At 43.0% G+C, this 21,332-nt stretch overlaps 1 protein-coding gene and 1 long non-coding RNA gene across 3 annotated transcripts in view; one reads left to right on the top strand and one right to left on the bottom strand.

Annotated features, from left to right (window-relative positions):
- The window catches only part of LOC137322062 (probable E3 ubiquitin-protein ligase HERC1), a 317,287-nt gene that overhangs the window by 58,828 nt on the left and 237,127 nt on the right, over positions 1–21,332 (bottom strand). For both annotated transcript variants that reach the window (XM_067985131.1, XM_067985126.1), the window contains exons 61-66: positions 17,729–18,013; positions 13,952–14,017; positions 10,440–10,565; positions 6,024–6,162; positions 2,826–3,007; positions 2,193–2,348 (exon numbers count right to left, since the gene is read on the bottom strand). In XM_067985131.1, coding sequence (XP_067841232.1) covers positions 2,193–2,348; positions 2,826–3,007; positions 6,024–6,162; positions 10,440–10,565; positions 13,952–14,017; positions 17,729–18,013 — 954 coding nt within the window. The remainder of the gene's footprint in view (positions 1–2,192; positions 2,349–2,825; positions 3,008–6,023; positions 6,163–10,439; positions 10,566–13,951; positions 14,018–17,728; positions 18,014–21,332) is intronic.
- Positions 1,784–11,346, top strand: LOC137322099 (uncharacterized). The gene is made up of 3 exons (XR_010962961.1): positions 1,784–1,880; positions 3,333–3,441; positions 10,426–11,346. It is a non-coding gene; the product is annotated as an uncharacterized lncRNA (long non-coding RNA).

A 21,332-nucleotide genomic window follows, 5' to 3' on the forward strand; every position in this document is an offset into this window, starting at 1 on the left:
TTTGCACTACCCTTTGTGAGAAAAAGTGTTTCCTAATTTTAGTCCTAAATGGCCTAGATCTAATTTTAAGATTGTGCCCATTTGTTCTGGATTCTCCCATCAGAGGAAATAGCTTCTCTGCATTTACTTTATCCAATCCTTTTACCATTTTAAACACCTCAATTAGACCACCTCTCAACCTTCTGGACTCAAGGGAATACAAGCCAAGTTTATGCAACCTGTCCTCATAATTTAACCCTTTAAGCTCCAGTATAATTTAAAAAATTTGCGTTGTACCCCCTCTAAGGCCAATATATCCTTCCTGAGGTGTGGTGCACAGAACTGAATGCAGTACTCCAGACGGGGGTCTGACCAAGGCTGATGTTTTAAAGGGAGAGAGTGAGAGATAAGAAACTGTATGGCTTATGCCAGTTTCGCCAACAACTGGTACTAACAGAGGCCTGGGAGCAAGTCATCCTATCTTTCAGAGTATAGTAGATAGTACAAGCCTCCTCATTCTTTGAATGTAGGTGAATAGGCCAATGTCCAAATATGAGGAATCGCAGGACAAGAGTTTGGTACCTTACAGTAACCATGAGAGAAAGTGGTTCTTCCTCTCCCCCAGCTTTTGTTCCATGCAAGGCTTTTGTACTGTTGTTCAGATATTTTGGAGATGAAGGCACCAGGCAGAAACTTCAGTTACGTAGGACTGTAAAGGAGCGGAAAATATTATACACCGCTCTATGGCTGATACTTGAGCAGAAAAGGATGTAAGGATATTTAATAGAGGTTTTTTGATTAAAACTTTGAGTATGAATAGAGAAATACTATTTTCTGCAAATGGGGAATCAGTGACAAAGGGATAATCAATTCAAAATTGTGACAAATTTTGGGTTTTCGCACTTGATCTTTGCTCGGGCTCAGTCACCAGTTACTCCCACAAGTGGACCACACACCCCTATAATCCAGAGTGCATCTTTTAATGCGTATATTTAGTTAAGTGATAGCATGGCCTGGGGATCATAGTAGAGAATTCTTGCTCGATATACCAGCTACCATGTACATTCTCTTCTCTTTACAGAAAGTGGACTGAAAAGCAAGAGAAGGAGAGAGGGTGAGAGAGAGTGAGAGTGAGAAAGAACAAGTCCTCCCTTCTGAGTCTATGAGATGGGGGTATTCAGCCTACCTAGCTGCCAATTAAAGGGGCCATCCTGAATGGAAAGTCTATCCTTTGAAATGGGGCAGGAGACTCTCACTCATCTATCTTAACTAAGCGCCTGGCTGTGTAAATGTAATGGAACGACGCCTGGTCTCATGGTTGCTACTTGGTGTGAGTTTTGGCTCGATGGTAGCACTTTCACGTCAGAAGGTCGTGGGTTCAAGTTGCACTCCAGAGACTTGAGCACATAATCTAGGCTAACACTTCAGTGCAGTACTCAGAGAGTGCTACATTGTCAGAGGTGCTGTTGTGAGGTATCATGAGCCTGGTCAGGTAAACATAAAAGATCCCATGGAACTTCTCAACGAAGACTAGAGGAGTTCTCCTGGTGTCATAGACATTATTTACCCCTCAACTAACATCATTAAAACAGGTGATCTTATTTCACTGTTGTTTTAGGGACCTTGCTGTGCGCTATTTGGTTGCCACATTTCCGTGCATTACAACAATGCCTACACTTCAAAAATACTTCATTGGCTGTAAAGCACTTTGGGATTTCCTGAGATTGTGAAAGGCGCTATATAAATGTAAGTTCATTCTTTTCTTTATTACTACAACTATAACATGCATTTGAATGTCTTTAAAATAGAAAAAAACATCCCAAGACGCTTCACAGAGATGCAAGGAGAAAATGGACACTGAACCAAAGGAGGAACTATTAGGAGGGCTGACCAAAAGCTTGGTAAGAAAGTTGGGTTTTAAGGAGGATCTTGAAAGGCGAGGAGGGTAGAAAGACTGGGGTGTTTAGGGAGGGAATTCCAGAGCATAAAATGTTATCAACTATTGTAGTCATGTTGCAGAAACAAGTGATCCGTATTCAACTTACATGACTGAAGGCAGGATAAATGTTACTACTTGACAAGCAGTGCACAATAACCTCTTCATTGCAGACACCATCACAAGGTTTACAAAAAAAAGCATTTCTTCCTGCACCAAAGTAATACTATGCACTTTATATTCATATTATAGGTCAAAAATTTCCAGATAACAGTACCTGTCCTACTGAATAATCCTCCAGTGCAGTCACCTTTTCAGGTAGCATTTTGTTAGATGTGCTCCTGAGACCCAACCGTCCATAATCTCCACTCCCGAATGTAAAGAGTTTTCCATCAACTGTTACCACAGCTGAATGTTTAAATCCACAAGAGAGCTATCCAAATAGAAGGAAACACCATTCAGTTCAATTTGTTGGGAAGAACATAATTGAAACTATTTCTTGAAACGCTGTTCTATTTCAAAGTCTACAAAAACTTTGAATAAGTTTGATGGAGAGTGGGGCTGGAGTGTCATGCATTGTTGTATGTAGGGTTAAGACATAGGCACATCTTTGCAATTCCTCACAAAATGAGCTCTCTTATCTCAGCCATGCTGATGTGGAGAACTGTCAAGCAGAGGCCAGGTACATTCCTACTTTGGGAGTGGGGGGTGGGGAAGGAAATTGAGGGAAGTTATTCCAGGCCACCCTTACACAACCCTACAGTTTGTTGGATTAATCCCCTAGCATTAATAGTAGGTCTGCACTCCACCTTCTCAGGAATGACAGTTGATCTGAGTACCTATAAGAAAAATATAAAAATACCGTATCAAAAATAAAATTACTGCGTTCTTTTCATGGAGAGTGAAATACCTGCACTATGTCCTCTCCCTGCAGTGCCTCAATCTGTCTAGGTCTGCGCTGTCTTTCACTGTTCCCATGCCCAAGTTTTCCATAATCACCATCTCCCCAGCTGAAAACTTCCCCGCTCTCAGTTAAAGCCATAGAATGACCATCTGATCCACATGAAGTGACTAACCGTGTCACAACGTAACCTGGAAAAGAAACAGAATGATGAAGGATATCGCTGGAACCAAAAGCAAGAAAATGGACAATGAGGAAACATGGGATACAACTGCTCTGAAACAATAAGACCATATATCTAAATGTAATTATGTCGGAAAGTAAGAATGTATTTGTGCATTAAATTAAAAAAGTAAACACTTTATGAGCTTGGGCTCATAAGTGGCAAGTAACATTCGCGCCAGATAAGTGCCAGGCAATGACCATCTCCAACAAGAGAGTGTCTAACCACCTCCCCTTTACATTTGTCATCCAACAAAATCCAAAACTGGCCACTAACAACACGTTTTTTTTTAGAATTATAGAAAGTTACAGCACAGGAGGCCTTTCGACCCATCGTGTCCGTGCCGGCCGAAAAAGAGCTATCCAGCTTAATCCCACTTTCCAGCTGTTGGTCCGTTACCCTGTAAGTTACGGCACTTCAAGTGCACATCCAAGTACTTTTTAAATGAGTTGAGGGTTTCTGCCTCTACCATCCTTTCAGGTAGTGAGTTCCAGACCCCCACCACCCCCCGGGTGAAAAAAGCTATCCTCAGCTCCCCTCTAATCCTTCTACCAATTACTTTAAATCTATGCCCCCTGGTCACTGACCCCTCTGCTAAAGGAAATATGTCCTCCCTATCCACTCTATCTAGTCCCATCATAATATTATACACCTCAATTATATCTCCCCTCAGCCTCCTTTGTTCCAAAGAAAACAACCCCAGCCTATCCAATCCTTTCTCATAGCTAAAATTCTCCAGCCCTGGCAACATCCTCATAAATCTCCTTTATACCCTTTCTAATGCAATCACAACTTTCCTGTAATGTGGTGACCAGAACTGTACGCAGTACTCAAGCTGTGGCCTAACCAATGTTTTATACAGTTTCTAGCATAACCTCCCTGCTCTTATATTCTATGCCTTGGCTAATAAAGGAAAGTATCCCGTATAGCTTTTTAACCACCTTATCTACCAGTCCTGCTACCTTCAGGGATCTGTAGACCTGCATTCCAAGGTTCTTTTATTCCTTTACACTTCTCAGTATCCTCCCATTTATTGTGTACTCCCTTGTTTTGTTTACCCTCCCCAAACGCATTACCTCACACTTCTCTGGATTGAATTCCATTTGCCACTTTTCTGCCCACCTGATCAGTCCACTGATATGTTCCTGCAGTCTACAGTTTTCCTCCTCACTATCAACCACACGGCCAATTTTTGTATCATCTGCAAAGTTCTTGATCAAGCCCCCCCCCCCCCCCCAAGTCCAAATCGTTAATATATGCCACAAAAAGTAAGGGTCCTAGTACTGAGCCTTGCGGGACCCCATTGGAAACAGCCTTCCAGTTGCAAAAACACCCATCAACCATTACCCTTTGCTTCCTCCCACTGAGCCAATTTTGGACCTAACTAGCCACTTTCCCTTGGATCCCATGGGCTTTTACGTTTTTGACCAGTCTGCCATGTGGGACCTTGTCAAAAACCTTGCTAAAATTTATGTACTCTACATCAAACACATTACCCTCATCAACCCTCCATGTTACCTGCTCAAAAAATTCAATCAAGTTAGTCAGACACGATCTTCCCTTAACAAATCCATGCTGACTGTTCTTGATTAACCTGTGCCTTTCTAAATGACGATTTATGCTGTCCCTCAGAATCGATTCCAATAATTTGCCCACCACCGAGGTTAGACTGACTGGCCTATAATTACTCAATCTATCTCTTTCTCCCTTTTTAAACAACAGTACAACGTTAGCAGTCCTCCAATCCTCCGGCACCACGCCTGTAGCCAGGGAGGATTGGAAAATGATGGTCAGAGCTTCCACTAATTCCTCCTTTGCTTCTCTTGGCATCCTGGGATATATTTCATCCGGGCTTGGTGATTTATCTACTTTCAAAGATGCTAAACCCCTTAATACTTCCTCTCTCACTATGTTTATCCCATCCAACATTTCACACTCCTCCTCCTTAACTACAATCGCTGCATCATCCCCCTCTTGTGAAGACAGATGCAAAGTATTCATTAAGAACCATAACCATATCTTCCGCCTCCACACAGGTTACCTTTTTGGTCTCTTATAGGCCCTACTCTTTCCTTAGTTATCCTCTTGCTCTTTATGTATTTGTAAAACATCTTTGTGTTTTCCTTAATTTTATTTGCCAATATTTTTTCATGCCCTCTCTTTGCTTTCTGAATTTCCTTTTTAATTTCACCCCTGCACTTTCTATACTCCTCTAGGCTTTCTGCAGTATCGAGCTCTTGGTGTCTGACATCACCTCCCCATTTTTGCCCTATCTTACCCTGTTACTCCTAGTCATCCAGGGGGCTCTAGATTTGGCAGTCCAACCCTTTTTCTTTGTGGGTACACGTTTGCTCTGAACCCTTTGAATCTCCCCCCTTGAAGGCCTCCCACTGCTCTGACATTGATTTACCTTCAAGTCACTGTTTCCAGTCTACTCTTGCTAAATATTTGCTAAATTATTTTGGTAATCCAAAGTACAGCAAGCATTTGATAATTACCAAACTTTATAGTTAGCTTCTGACTATCAAATTCTCATTCTCTTTTGAAATGTAGATGAAAAAGTTGTGAATTAGTAGATGTCTGCATGTACGTCCAATAATCTAATATAGATGCCAGTTGTGACTAATGGCTTGGTATAGGCGGCATCATCTGTTTACATTGGTCTAAATTACAGATGTTATATGATAAAACTGAGATAATTATTCAAATGGTTACTGATGAGTCACAGATCTTACTAAATTAAACATTAAACAAAGCTATCAAAATAGCTCAGCGGGGGGCATAGATTAGATTCCACTGAACTAAACATTAATCCCTTCACTGTTGTTTTGCATGTGATGTGAGTCACAGCTTTACAGAAATCCCAAGTTTTACACAATAACAACTGGAACAGTTCTCAGTAATTAGTCACATTCTGCATTAAAAGTTAATGGAGTATGAAGCAGTGGATATAACAGTGAGGTTACAACCCTGCACATTCTTACCCTGCAATGCTGCAATAACAGTCGGAGTGTGGAGGTCATCAGAGTTTCCTTGACCCAAGCGTCCATAGCTACCTTCCCCAAAAGCTACAACTGTCCCGTTAGCCTGAACGAGGAAGGTACAGTTCTGTCCGCACACCACCTAGTCGCAACAAGAAACCAATATAAATACAATGAAATCATTCTATGTAGGTATGACAAAGATTTGAATCAGCTACAGTAGTACTGCCTGCCCTCACTCATTCTAACCTACCTCCCTCTGAACTTGCAGCACTCCGTTCTCTCAGGCCCAACCCTGACATTGTCATTAAACCTGCTGACAAGGGCGGCGCTGTTGTTGTGCGGCGGACAGACCTCTACCTTGCGTAGGCTGAATGCCAATTCTCCAACAGTTCCTCCTACCTCCCCCTGGACCATGACCCCACCGCCAAACATCAAGCCATAGCTTCCAGACCGTCACTGATCTCATCTCCTCGGGAGATCTTCTCCCCACGGCCTCCAACCTCATAGTCCCCCAATGCTGCATAGCCTGCTTCTATCCCCTTCCCAAGATCCACAAACAGGACTGCCCTGGGATACCCATTGTTTCAGCCTGTTCGTGACCCACGGAACTTATTTCCTCCTATCTCAACTCTATTTTTTCTCCCCTTGTCCAGTCTCTTCCGACCTACATCTGTGACTCTTCTGACGCCCTCCACCACTTTAGTTTCCTGGCACTAACAGTCTCCTTTTCACCATGGATGTCCAGTCCCTCTACACCTCCATCTCCCACCAGGACGGCCTGTGGGCCCTCCGATTCTTCCTTGAACAGAAGCCCAACCAGTCCCCATCCACCACCACCACCCTCCTCCGCCTGGCTGAACTTGTTCTTACGTTGAACAACTTCTCCTTTGACTCCACTCACTTCCTCCAAATAAAAGGCGTCGCTATGGAAACCCGTATGGGTCCTAGCTATGCCGGCCTTTTTGTGGGATACGTGGAACATTCCTTGTTCCAGTCCTACTCGGGTCCCGTCCCTCACTTTTTTCCGGTACATTGATGACTGTATCGATGCTGTTTCCTGCTCTCGCCCTGAATTGGAAAATTTCATCCACTTTGCTTCCAATTTCCACCCTTCCCTCACCTTCACATGGTCCATCTCCGACTCTTCCCTTCCCTTCCTCGACTTCTCTATCTCCATTTCTGGGGATAGGCTGTCAACCAATATCTATTATAAGCCCATCAACTCCCACAGCTACCGCGATTAGACTTCCTCCCACCCCGCTTCCTTTAAGGATTCTATTCCCTTGTCACAGTTTTTCCGTCTCCGACGCATCTGTTCTGACGATACCACCTTCCGTACCAGTGCTTCCGCTATGTCCTCCTTTTTCCTCAACCGAGGATTCCCCTCCTCTGTAGTTGACAGGGCCCTTGACCGTGTTCACCCTATTTCCCGCACTTCTGCCCTCACCCCTTCCCTTCCCTCCCAGAACCATGATAGGGTCTCCCTTGTCCTCACCTTCCACCCCACCAGCCTTCACATTCAACGTATCATCCTCCGCCATTTCCGTCACCTCTAGTGCGATCCCACCACCAAATACATCAGCCCCTTCCCTCCCCTTACAGCATTCCGAAGGGATCGTTCCCTCCGCGACACCCTAGTCCACTCTTCCATCACCCCCAACACCTACTCTCTTCCCCACGGCACTTTCTTGTGCGAGTGCAGGAGATGCAACACCTGCCCCTTCACTTCCTCCCTTCCCACCGTCCAGGGCCCCAAAAACTTCTTCCAGGTGAAACAGCGGTTTACTTGTACTTCTTTCAATTTAGTATACTGCATCCGCTGCACACAATGCAGTCTCCTCTACATTGGGGTGACCAAACACAGATTGGGTGATCGCTCTGCTGAACACCTCCGCTACGTCCGCAAGCGTGACCCAGACCTGCCGGTTGCTTGCCATTTTAATTCCCTGTCCCACTCCCACGCTGACCTCGGCCTCTGACACTGTTCCAATGAAGCTCGAGGAACAGCACCTCATCTTTCGTTTAGATACTTTACAACCTTCCGGACTCGACATGGATTTCAATAACTTCAGATCACAACCACTGCTCCCATTTTTTTGGACAGCAGATGCTGGTAATGGTTCTGCTGTTGCCATTTACTCCTGACCAATCTTTTGTTTCTTAACCTGTTCCATTACCACCCTCTGTGCCTTGCACCATCATCCCTTTTATCGCTTAATCACTCCTGCCCTCTACCCTATCACAGACCTTCCCTTTGGTTCTTTCCTCCTCTCCCTGGCTCTGTACTTGTTTAAAAATTTTAACTCTTTAACATCTTCCAGTTCTGACAAAAGGTCTTTGATCTGAAACATTAACTCTGTTTCTTTCTCCACAGATGCTGCCTCACTTGCTGAGCTTTTCCAGCATTTTCTGTTTTTATTTTAGATTTCCAGCATCCGCAGTATTTTGCTTTTGACAGTAGTACTGCCTATTTGACATCAACATACGAAAAAGGACAGGAAAAGAACAGCTGGTTCATTGAGCCAAGTCATGGGTGAATCATAATTTCCTTAAGCCAAATATCAGGAAGACCAAAGCCATTATTTCAGTGTCTGCCACAAACTCTACTCCCTTGCCACTGGCGCAGGCTAAACAAAACCATTTGCAAACATCTTCGATCCAGATCTAAGCTTCATAGCCCACATCCTTCCTATTTGCCAAATCACTTCTACAACTTTGGCTGCCTCTACCCCTACTCAAACACAGTGATGAGACCATTATTCACGCTTTTGTTCCCTCCAGACTCGATTATTCCAGTGCTCTCCTTGATTGTCTTCCATTATGCATAAACTTCAGCTTGTCCAAATGCCCATATCCTGTCCTGCACTAAGCCTCGTTCGCCGATCATCCTTATCCTTGCCAAGCTACTCTGGTTCCCTGTTCCCCAATACATCCCATTTAAAATCCTTGTTCTTGTCCTTGAATCCTTCCACAACCTCATTACATCCTACCTCTGCAACTTCCTCCAACCTTGCATTTACCCTGTACCCTTCGGTTCTGACTCTGTCCTCTTGTACACCACCTCCTCTCCATCCCATCATCTGTGGAACAGCTTTCAATTGCCTTGATCCTATTCTCTGGAATTCCCTCCATAATGCGCTCTGCACCTCTACTGCTCTGTCCTCTAAAAAATCTTCTGAAAACCCATCATTTCAACCCAGTTTTCCGTCACCTCTCCTTGCCTCTCTCTCATGGCTTAGTGTCTGTCTCTCATTATTTCTCTGTAAAATGCTTTGGTAGTAATAGTAGTAAAGAAAAACAGATCCATTTTTAATACATTCATGATGGTACAGTTTCTGTTTCTATAGCCAATAGTGGTAAAGCATTACATGTTCTAATAGCCCTCTGTGTGGAATACATTTCTTCTAACTTCCCCCTTCATTCTTCCAGTAAAATTCCTCAGTCTATCCTCCTTTGTTACATAGCATTACATTTCACTGTTCTAGGGGTTCACTCTGTTAACCTATGTCCTCTTGTATTCTTCCTCACAATTTGACATCAGCAAACTTCAAAGCCATTCCTTTTGTACATATGTCCAAATCATTTCCAAAAATGGAATGCGAAAAAGGTTCCAGCATAGATACTTCAGGCAATCCAAAAGACACCCATTTATTTCTAATCTTTGCAGACTGTCCCCTAGCCATCTCTCTATCCATGCAGCTACTACCGTTTAACACCACATGCCTTACTTTTTGATTAACTTAATTGCCTGAAAAAAAAAATCAGTTAAGCATATCGTGTCCTTTACATATCTATGCTATCTGTGCCTAATTAACCAGCGCTTCTCCACGTACTCACTAATTTCATTCCATATTGTGCTCCTCTTCTGTACTTTGTATCTTTTTCATAACTTTCTTCTTTATTATTGCCTGTGTATTTATCCTATGTTTATTTAAACTTCAAAGCCCAGCCTTTGGCACAACCCTTTAATCCTACTGGGAATATCGTAGTCGATATTGTACTAAAATATCTCCCACTAGTGGTCCATTGTTTCACCTGCCATTTTTCCCTTCCTTGCCAAACATAAACATACTGGTTAAGGAAGACAGTCCTGGATGTATTCTAAGAAGGCATGCCCATTTCCAGTGCAAACATTTGACTAAAATTTTTATAAAACAATTAAAATATAACATACAAGTAAAAAAAAATACCAGTTAAAACAAGATTTATTCACGACTTTACCACCAGAAATCAGAACAGCTGCAGTAAAAACCATTTCCTATAGCTACATTTTATATGTAATGTAAAACAGTAATTTAGAATATCCTTACTGTTATAAGTTGTGCAGTCATAAAACATTATGCTTGATACTGAAGTTAAACTGTATTTAATTGTGATTTTTTTTGCTTCTGATTGAATTCAGGAAAATAACATCACCTGCAGAGCTTGTGTCAGAGATGGAGCAAGAGTTGGTACTAAAGCACTGTTTCCAGCATCAGCCAGCTGTCCATGACGTCCACCTCCCCACAGGAATACATCACTTTTACCACCAAGCTGCCAGTCCTAAATGAAACAGACAACATTTTATATGCATGTAAAAATCCTAGCAAGATAGAAACAGGGGACTGGGTGATGCAATGGATTAAAGACCAGTCCTTTTAACTCTACGACATAGAACTGAATACAATCCATACAGAATTCCTGTTTGTAAGGACCCTATGTGATTTAGACTGGGCAGCCTCAACTCAATTCATTTCATAGAACCATAGAATCATTACAGCACAGAAGAGGGCCATTCAGCCCATTCGACTCTTTGTAAGAGCAATCCAGCTAGTCCCATTCCTCCGTAGCCCTGCAATTTTTTTTCCTTCACATATTTTTCCAATTCCTTTTTGAAAGCCACAACTGAATCTGCATTCACCACCCTTTCAGGCAATGCATTCCAGATCATAACTACTCGCTGTGTAAAAAAGTTTTTCCTCATGTCGCCTTTGGTTCTTTTGCCACTCACCTTAAATCTGTGTCCTCTGGTTCTTGACCCTTCCACGAATGGGAACAGTTTCTCTTTATTTACTTTACCTAAACTCTTCATGATTTTGAACACGTCTACCAAATCTCCTCTCAACCTTCTCTGCTCTAAGGAGAACAACCCCAGCTTCTCCAGTCCATCCACGTAACTGAAGTCCCTCAACCCTGGAACCATTCTAGTAAATCTTTTCTGAACCCTCTCTCAGGCCTTCACATCTTTCCTAAAGTGCGGTGCCCAGAATTGGACACAATACTCCAGTTGTGGCTGAACCGGTGTTTTATAAAGATTCAACATAACTTCCTTGCTTTTGTACTCTATGGGTCCGATATTAGGGAGGCGGGTTGGCAGCAGGGGGTCGACTGGGCACGTGGGTAACGCGCCCAGTGAAATCGGTGGGTTTGGCACGCGATCGTATGTAAATTGAAGCCACTTACCTTGGCTTCCGGGTTTCGTGCTGGAAAGCTGCGCAGCGGGCGGACTGCGCACCCGCATCATAGGCTGTCAGCTGGAGGAGCCCTATTTAAAGGGGCACTCCTCCACTGACTGATGCTGCAGAAAATAGGCAAAATTACAGCATGGAGCAGACCAGGTGAAAGGCTGCTCCCAGGTTTAATGATGCCTCACTTCGGGTCTTACTGGATGGGGTGAGGAGAAGGAGGGAGGAGGAGGGAGATCTTCCACCCAGCAGATGGGAGGAAGTGGCCTGCCTCTGCCACCACGAAGGCCTGGCTCGAGGTGGCATAGGAGATCACCAGCACCACTAACATATCACGCACCTGCATACAGTGCAGGAGGCGCTTCAATGACCTAAGTAGGTCAGCCGAAGTGAGTACTCTTACTCATTCCCCTACACTCCATCTGCCTCACCCCACAGCTCCTTCTGCACTGCCAACACTACTCTACCAAATCACTCCTCACACCCACTGAACCCTCATTCTCATCTTACCTGCACTTCCTCACTTCCCCAGCACTCATCCCATCACTACCATTCAACTCAATCCTCATACAATCTCATGGCTCTGTCTCATACTCACCCTCTCATGCATCTCTTTCACGGTCAGCCTCACCCAACCAGCCACAGGGCATGCATCACGTATGTGTAGTAAACAGCGTAAGGCAAATGTGTCGTGAGCATGAAGGGGATGCACAAGGGTGTTTGAGGGTTTGTCATGGTTTTTACTTATATTTGATTCTGATCAACTCACATTACTTATTATATTGTCACCACTACTGACACGTCTTGGCCATTCTTGACTGGCTTGTACAATTATGCCCTTTCATGAGGTTCTCCATGCCACCCATTGGGTCACCCTACAGGGGTGTCTGTGTAGTTGCACGACTACTTTGTGCAGGTGCCTGTTGCGCAGCACTGTGTTGTGTAGCTCCACGTGGCGGAGGTGGACGGCATGCCTGGCGAGACTGGTGATTTTGCTCGTCCTCCAATGGAGTGATGAATGCAGCAATGGAACCCCCCCACCCCCCACATCCTGACGGAGTGAGTGTGAGGGGGTCCACAAAGTAGGTAAATGCGTTTGGACAGCAGAGTTTAGGGTATGATTTAATAATTTAGAGTGTAGAGACAACGGTGTGGCAGGCAAAACTTTGTCTGAGGTGACAGAGTGCCCTGCTGCAATGAATGAGGGTTTACCCCACACCTATTAAATGGACCTTTGCAGCTGCCACTGGCTGCTGGCTGCAACACATCTGTTTAAACAGGGAGTGTTTCCCCCAGCATGGGAAACACGCTCTGGGTAGTCCAAAATCCGAATCCTCCTAAAATCTCCAACTAATGAGGTCCGTAAATGACCTCAAGTACCCAGATAATGATCTTAAGTGGGATCCCGCCGGTGCTGCGCGCACACCGATCTGCTTCATTGGGGAACCCGGAAGTGGGTGGGTTGGAGCCGGGCTCCAGACCCGCTCTGGGAATCCCCAATTTTAGAAGCCCCCCCCCCGCACCCGCTCGACCATCCGAAAATTGACCCCTATGCCTCTATTTATAAAGCCCAGATCCTGTATGCTTTTTTAAACCGCTTTCTCAACTTGTCCCTGCCACCTTCAAAGATTTGCACACATATACTCCCAGGTCTCTCTTTTCCTGCATTCCCTTTAGAATTGTACCCTTTAGTTTATATTGGCTGTCCTTGTTCTTTCTGCCAAAATGTATCATTTTGCACTTCTCTGCATTAAATTTCATCTGCCACGTGTCTGCACATTCCACCAGCCTGTCTATGTCCTCATGAAGTCTATTACTAACGTCCTCACTGTTTACTACACTTCCAAGTTTTGTGTCATCTGCAAATTTTAAAATTGTGCCCTGTACACAATGCGTGTGATAGGAATAAGCTAACAGTGTAAAATTACCAGTAAAGCAGCACCAACCTGGTAGTCTCACTTGAGACAGCCAGCGTGAAATTCAAATAGTAAGCGTTACTCTTTTGAGGCAGGTGTTAAGGGTATTTTGGAGCACAGTGCAGCAACTAGCTGGCTATCTGTGGCTGTGATAATGACACTTGGTGCAGACAGCAGACAATGTTCCATCCCCACCACTAATATCCTCTTTGAGGAGCACAAATTTAAGGAAGCAACATTCAAGGCTGTGTGACATTAATGTCACAGAACAGACATAACAGTTCACCCATATAATCTTCCCACTTCCTAATGTCACTGGGGTAGGACCAAGTGGAGGCCAGAAAAATCAGGGGCTAACACCCAAGGACCTCTCTCATATTTCTTTGCAGCTGGCAAGGGTGGCAATGACCAAGACTGGTGCATAAAACAAATGACATCCCAGACCATCTCAATTGTAGCAAGTCGATCAGACAACCAACAGGCTTGAAATCAATCTTGTTTGGTGCACAAAATATTGCAGCAAAAAACTGTTTAGTTGCAGGATCCTGCAGATGTTCTAATGTTTTACCTCGGGTCTAGATGTGGCCCAGGTCATAAGCTGCTCATCCATTAAGTAACTCCACTTATTGTTCTCCTGTTAAATGAAAACATTTATTGATGATAATCTGAAAAATAAACAGATCTCTCCAACAATGACAGTTGTTAATCACATCAAGCTCAATATTACAGTGAAACCTGTACAAATGGACCCCCCTCCCCCCAAAAACAGACATTTATTGACAGTCCTAAATAACTTACATTGTGGTACAAGCTGCAACTTGAAACCACAGGCATTCGCAAATTACGAACTACATATAGCCTTCAATGCAACAAGTCCGTTTGCAACTTAAAACACGAGGCATGCAGGTAAGCGTGAGATGGTAGCAGGTGAAATAAATGGCTTTTGTGGAATGGAGATCTCTTTACTCATCATCCATAGTGGCAGAGAAACCGCGCTCTCTCCGGGATTGAATGCTTACACGGTTCTATCCCAGGGATAGAACGTTTTCTCTGCCGCTATGGATGCTGGGTGAAGAACTCTCCATTCCACAAAAGCCGGAAACTGGGCTGGGCAACATCACATCTCACTCCACCAGTAGGCCAGGTACAGATGAGCTACTAACAGCCCCCTACCCACTCCCCCAGCACTTCAAACATTAGCAGCTGCAGCATATGGGCAATCTTCATGCTTATGTGAGCATTGGCACGCTATTTGATTGCGCAGTTGGAGTGGGTAAATCACTTTTGTGACCAGCAAGTTATTCTACGCCATCTGTATCAGGATGTGGTTTTTACAATACTAACTACACTAAATCTGGGTTACAATGGGAAAGCAGAGAGAGCAAAAGATTGAGAAATTATGTTGTTTATGAAATGTATAACATTTTTGTAGCTGAAGCTGCAGCTACACATTGCGTTAACATGAAGCCATTTTGGGTGTGCATCAGTAACAATATAATTGGGGAATCAGATCATGATCTGACTGCTGGCATTGGGTGGAGTACAACAAACAACAACTTGCACTTATACAGTGCCTTTAATGTAATAAAACGTCCATAACTCAAGTCTGGTTTAAAAAGTGCGCAGATGGTCTGTCGAACCTCCTGGATGCTTTATAAGTTTAGTATTGAGTCTTTTTAATGTTATGAGATAGCACATGCTGCAGCCTCCACCTTCCCAAAATTAAAAATAGTTGCTGGGCAAGAGAACCCTGCCCATGTGCTTGCATAAAGGTTTCTACTGGAAGGTACATTATGAGTCACAGCATAACTTCAGTTTAGTCACCTAAGTATTCTACAGCTACTTGCTTCAGACCTGTAGCGTAGTATAACGGCAGTTTAAGATGATTTACATTCTATATTCTTGAGTATAATCACAAATGCCATAAGAAAAAAAACATACCCCAATTGCTCAGTTGGCACAAACAGTATAAATGAACTAGGGGGACTACAAGCTCCATGTTGGATTGCTCGTCTGTGTTGAGTTAACTGATCGCAGCTGGGTGAAAGTTGGGCCTTCAACTGGCCTCCGTGCCCTGAGCTACAGAGGAGAAAATTAGTCAAGCTCCTACTCCCAATCACTATTCTATGATCGCTGCTGGAAAGTACATGTGCGAGAACAGGATCGGGCTCAACTATGATGTCTATCATAATTGAACAGCCCGCTAACACTTACTGTTTAAGCTTACACAAGGCATCAGATTGTGTCAACGGAACTTCATTTGAGCGGAAGTCAACAATTTCAGTTGAGAGGAATGGAGATAAATTGATTAAAAAAAGTGTAATGAGATTAATGTTCATAAAAAGTACCCTATCCAGGTTTATGTCATTACTGCAGCATTTGATTGAATCTATCCCTTAAGCATCTATTATTTCTCATTTGTGTGAGCTGCTAGTAAAAATATTAAAAATATAAGTGTTAGCTTGTTTCAGTGGTATGCCCGAGTCACAAGGCTGTGGGTTCAAGCCCTACTCCAGGACTTGAGCACTTCACTAAAATGCCATCTCTTTCCAAGGCCCCGCCTTCCTTCTCAGTTAGATATAAAAGATCCCTCTGCACAATTCGAAAAGGAACAAGGGACTTCTCAGAAGCAGGAGAATTCTCCTGGTGCAATGTCCAATATTTATCCCTCAACAAACATCACCAAAAAACAGATTAACTGGTCATTTATCTCATTGCTGTTTGTGGAATCTTGCTGTGTAAACTCGCTGCTGTGTACGCCTTCATAACAACAGTAACAACTTCAAAAGTAACTAATTGGCTGTGAAGCACTTTGGGGACATCCTGCGGACATCTACATGCCGCTCATCGGCGACATCATCCGAATATACGTCAGGTTCCACATGTACGCTGACGACATCCAGCTCTACCTCTCTCGATCCCTCCACTGTCTCTGGTTTGGCATGACATCCAGTACTGGATGAGCAGAAATTTCCTCCAACTAAATATTGGGAAGATCCAAAAACTCCATTCCTTAGCCACCGACTCCATCTCTCTCCCTGGCCACTGTCTGAGGTTGAACCACACTGTTTGCAACCTTGACATCCTATCTGACCCAGAGATGAGATTCCAACCACATATCCGCTCCATCACCAAGACCGTCTACTTCCACCTCTGTAACATTGCCCGTTTCTGCCCCTGCCTCAGCTCATCTGTTGCTCAAATCCTCATCCATGCATTTGTTACCTCTAAACTTAACTATTCCAAGGATATCCTGGTTGGCCTCCCATTTTCAACCCTCCATAAACTTGAGCTCATCGAAAACTCCGCTGCCCGTATCCTAATTCTCTCCAAGTCCCGTTCACCCATCACCCCTTTGCTCGCTGACCTACACTGGCTCCCAGTCCACCAACGCCTCGATTTTACAATTCCCATCCTTGTTTTCAAATCCCTCCATGGCCTCGCCCCCTCCCTATCTGTAACCTCCTACAGCCCTATAACCCACCAAGATCTCCACGCTCCACCAATACTGGCCCCTCTTGCGCATCCCCAATTTTCATCGCTCCACCATTAGCGGCCGTGCCTTCAGCTGCCTAGGCCCTAGGCTCTGGAATTCCCTCTCTAAACTTCTCCACATTTCTACCTCTCTTTTCTCCTTTAAGACGCTCCTTAAAATCCACCTCTGTGACCATCTGTCCTAATATCTCCTTATGTGGCTCAGTGTCAAATTTTGTTTGATAACGCTCCTGTGAAGCGCCTTGGGACGTTTTACTACGTTAAAGGTGCTACATTAAATGCAAGCTGTTGTTGTGTTGTAGTAGCAGTACTGGTAGTAGTAGTAGTAGTAGTAGTAAAGGGTGCTATATAAATTCTTTCTTTTCTTTACTCACTCTGCCAGAATAATTAATAAACTCTGGATTGAGCATGGCAGATGTGCAAAACATTAATATCTACTTCACACATCTGAACAAATATAGTTGTATTCCAGTATCAATGGAAAGGAAAGTCATGGAAGCACAACTGAAGTAGTGGCCTAGTAAGCCACTTAGTTACATCAAACCACTACAGCAATTGAAGAAGGCCCACCAGCACCTTTTCAGGACCACTAGGGATGGGTAATAAATGCTAGCCTTGCTAGTATCACCCACATCCTGAGAATGAATATAATCAAAAAAATATAGGCACAAACTGGGCTACTCATTTTGATGATGCAGGGTTAAGTTGGTTATATAGCAATTGCCCACCAATGATTAAAGATGGGCTGACAGATATAACTAACCAATCTCAACAATTCTGTTTTGGAGAGGGAGCAATCAAATATTCATTCTTAGAGCAAACATATAAAAGTACATTTTTAAAATCCTACCAGTGCTTTGATGAATTCTGACTCTGAAACCTGACTGAGGTCTGGAACACTAAAGGTTTCTGGGAAGATGGTTCCTTTTGCCAGAGCTTCAGCACTCTTAATAGTAGCAGAGAACGTTGCTAGCCAACCCCAGTCAGATGAAACTGGTTCCAGGATACTGCTTTTATGGTGAGGTGGATCTGCTGATCTGGAAAGGAACTGGTCCAAACATAGACCTACTGTAAGGGAGGCCAAGCTTTGCAGGAAGGTGCTGTGTACCAGTTGATCTCCACAGGTTACCTGGGGCTGGAAAGTAAAAGTTCAAAACACATGAATTCTGTATGTGTGATTGCTACAGATTACTTTCACTTGGTTTGCATCTGGTGTCACGGTCTTCAAAAGTTTACTGAAAGATCTGTATTTATTTAATATTGTACTTTTGGATGAAAACTATACATTTCTCCAACCATTAATCCAAATGGATTATCACTCAGTTGTGTCAAACTGCTGAAGAGTTTAATTATTCTGTTACTATTGTTATTAATGACAAAAAAAATAAATAAATAGGAACGTTCAACCTACCTCCTAATGTTCGAGCCTGGAGCTACTCAAATTAAGTCCAAAGATCAGGTAGATAAACTTTATTTTATCTTTTTGAACACATTTCTTCAGTAAGCAAGGATCATAGGGTGTATAGAGGAAGAAATGCCTCTTGAAATTCACTGCTTCCAATAGACCACATACAACTTGCATTGTCATGGACTCATGGGCTTAGAGAAGTGAATAATCACAGCTAAAACTCTTCACAATAAAACAGCAATTTCTTTCTAATCGCTGAGTGAAAATCTGCAGATTTTTTATTTGAAATCAGTCTACATTACTCAACATTAACCAGCTGTACTGCAAAGATTATATTTCACTGTCACAACAGGCCTGGAGCTATAGGAACTAATTTTTCAAGTTTCCACTTCTGGTGGGCAGTGTTGTAAAATCATAACATGCTGCCCATAATTTTCCATCCATTCATTTAATGGACAGAAAATCATGGCAGCGCAACTGTGATTTCTTGATGCTCTCAGAGTAGCAGGAACTCAGAATATAATCCCTATAGTGGTTACAAGTTATTTGAGAATTTATGTCAATACCTGTAATAATGTTCAATCCAGCTCTTGAGCAGATAGTCAAGAAGCTACTTTTTAATCGAAGTTAATTAAGAAAATGTTCACTACTTTTGATAGAATCTATTTCACACATTTATTATACGGGAAAATATTTCTTCTGGTCTCTTGCTCCACTCAAAACATGCCAACACTGTATTTGTATTGAGTTCTTCAGCCACAGTTTAAGCTTAGTAAGTTGCTACTCTCTATGTTAAAACAGTGAAAGGCATGGGTCCAATGGATCAATCTATTGCTGAAGATAGTATGCCCAGAACTGTACACAATATTTTAAATTTGCCTTACCAATGGGCTTATGCAGATTTAAAATAACACATTTGATGGTGAAGGAGGGGCTTCCACGGGTGAATGCATCCAGGGAGAACTTTCAACTCATGGAAACAGGGTTGACTTGATTTTTGAGGTTGAGGTGCGTTGCACTGGTCCAGGGTCAGTAGCTACGCATCGGGGCTGGGGGTCAGGCCAGTAAGTGGAGTGCAGCAGGTATGAACGTGTTCTTGGGAAGGGATAGATGTTCGTTGCACTGGGAAAAATTATCCATGTGGGTTGGGCTAGCAAAAAGGATTCTGGGTGGAGGTGAGCTTGCTGAGATTTCATGTTTTTTCAGAATACTGCAGCAGGTGGGATATGAAATAAGATCAAAGACTGCAGGGTTATATATCTAGCTTAGTGGTAGTGCCACCTACTGGTATAACAGGTTCTGCAGACATTTTAAACATTGACATTTTAAAATGGAGAAAGAGTTGTTGAAATCTCTCGGGAGGCCACTCTTTGGAAAGCCATTGAGCAATGCAGTTGGATTTGAAGGAGGGAACAGAGACTGGACCAGGTGCATTTTTTTAAAAAAAGAGTGCGAGTACAAATTCCAAGAAACTGAATTCATAGTTGGGTCTAACTGATATGAGTTTCAGACAAAAGTGAACACTAACCTTGGTAAAGAAAAAAAGTCTATCTTTGTTTTATTTTGCTCAAATATTCTTCAGATCACGACAATACTTTTGACCACATTTTGCGATCCGAAGAGAACTGCTCACCCATTCATGCACTGCCACTTAGGTGTCTTGGTATTGGAACTGTATGGCAATTCTCATGACCAGTACACAGCATTCAACACTGTAAATGACCATCACAGTGCCACCTACTGGTATAACAGGTACTACAGCTAAACATTGACATTTTAAAATGGATTCTGCCATGGAGAGCTTGACATAGGAGATTTCAATACGCTTTGAAATGGAATGTTGCGACTCACTCAATATTTTTAATATGGAATAGATATTATTATACCACCTTCCATATCAATCAAAAAAGGGGAGGGGGATAAATCTGGCAATTACAGGCCAGTCAGCCTTGCGTCGGTGGTGGAGCAATAATTCGGGACAAAAATAATTGGCACTTGGAAAAGTATGGGTTAATAAATGAAAGTCAGCATGGGTTTGTTAAAGGAAAATAGTGTTTGACTAATTTGACTGAGTTCTTTGATGAAATAACAGGGAAGGTTGATGAGGGTAGTGGGATTGATATTGTGTATATGGACTTTCAAAAGGCATTTGATAAAGTACCACATAATAGACTTGTAAGCAAAATTAAAGCATTTGGGATTAAAGGAACAGTGGCAGCATTGGTACAAAATCGGCTAAGGGACAGAAAGCAGAGAGTAGTGGTGTTCGGTTGTTTTTTCAGACTGGAGGGAAGTATAAAGTGGTGTCCCCCAGGGGTCGGTATTAGGACCACTGCTCTTTTTGATATATATTAATGACGTGGACTTGGGTGTAGAGGGTATAATTTCAAAGTTTGCAGATGACACAAAACTAGAAAATGTAGTAAACAACGTGGAGGATAGTAACATACTCCAGGAGGGCAGAGACAGACTGGTGAAATGGGCAGACACATGGCAGATGAAATTTAATGCAGAGAAGTGTGAAGTGATACATTTTGGTAGGAAAATTGAGGAGAGGCAATATAAACTAAACAGTACAATTTTAAAGTGGGTGCAGGAAAAAAAAAAGAGACCTGGGGGTGTATGTACACAAATCTACGAAGGTGGCAGGACAAATTGAGAAGGCTGTTAAAAAAGCAGATGGGATCCTGGGCTTTATTAATAGAGGTATAGAGTACAAATGCAAGGATGTTATGCTAAACCTGGTTAGGCCTCAGCTGGAGTAGTGTGTCCAATTCTGGATACCACACTTTAGGAAGGTTGTCAAGGACTTAGTTAGGGTACAGAAGAGATTTACTAGAATGGTATCACAGATGAGGGACTTCAGTTATGTGGAGAGACTGGAGAAGCTGGGGTTGTTCTCCTTAGGGCAGAAAAGGTTAAGAAGAGATTTGAAAGAGTTGTTCAAATCAAACGGTTTTGACAGAGTAAATAAGAAGAAACTGTTTCTAGTGGCAGAAGGGTCGGTAACCAGATTTAAGGTGATTGGCAAAAAAAAAGGCGACAT

This window comes from Heptranchias perlo, chromosome 1 (genome assembly GCF_035084215.1).
Source record: "Heptranchias perlo isolate sHepPer1 chromosome 1, sHepPer1.hap1, whole genome shotgun sequence".
NCBI lineage: Eukaryota > Metazoa > Chordata > Chondrichthyes > Hexanchiformes > Hexanchidae > Heptranchias > Heptranchias perlo.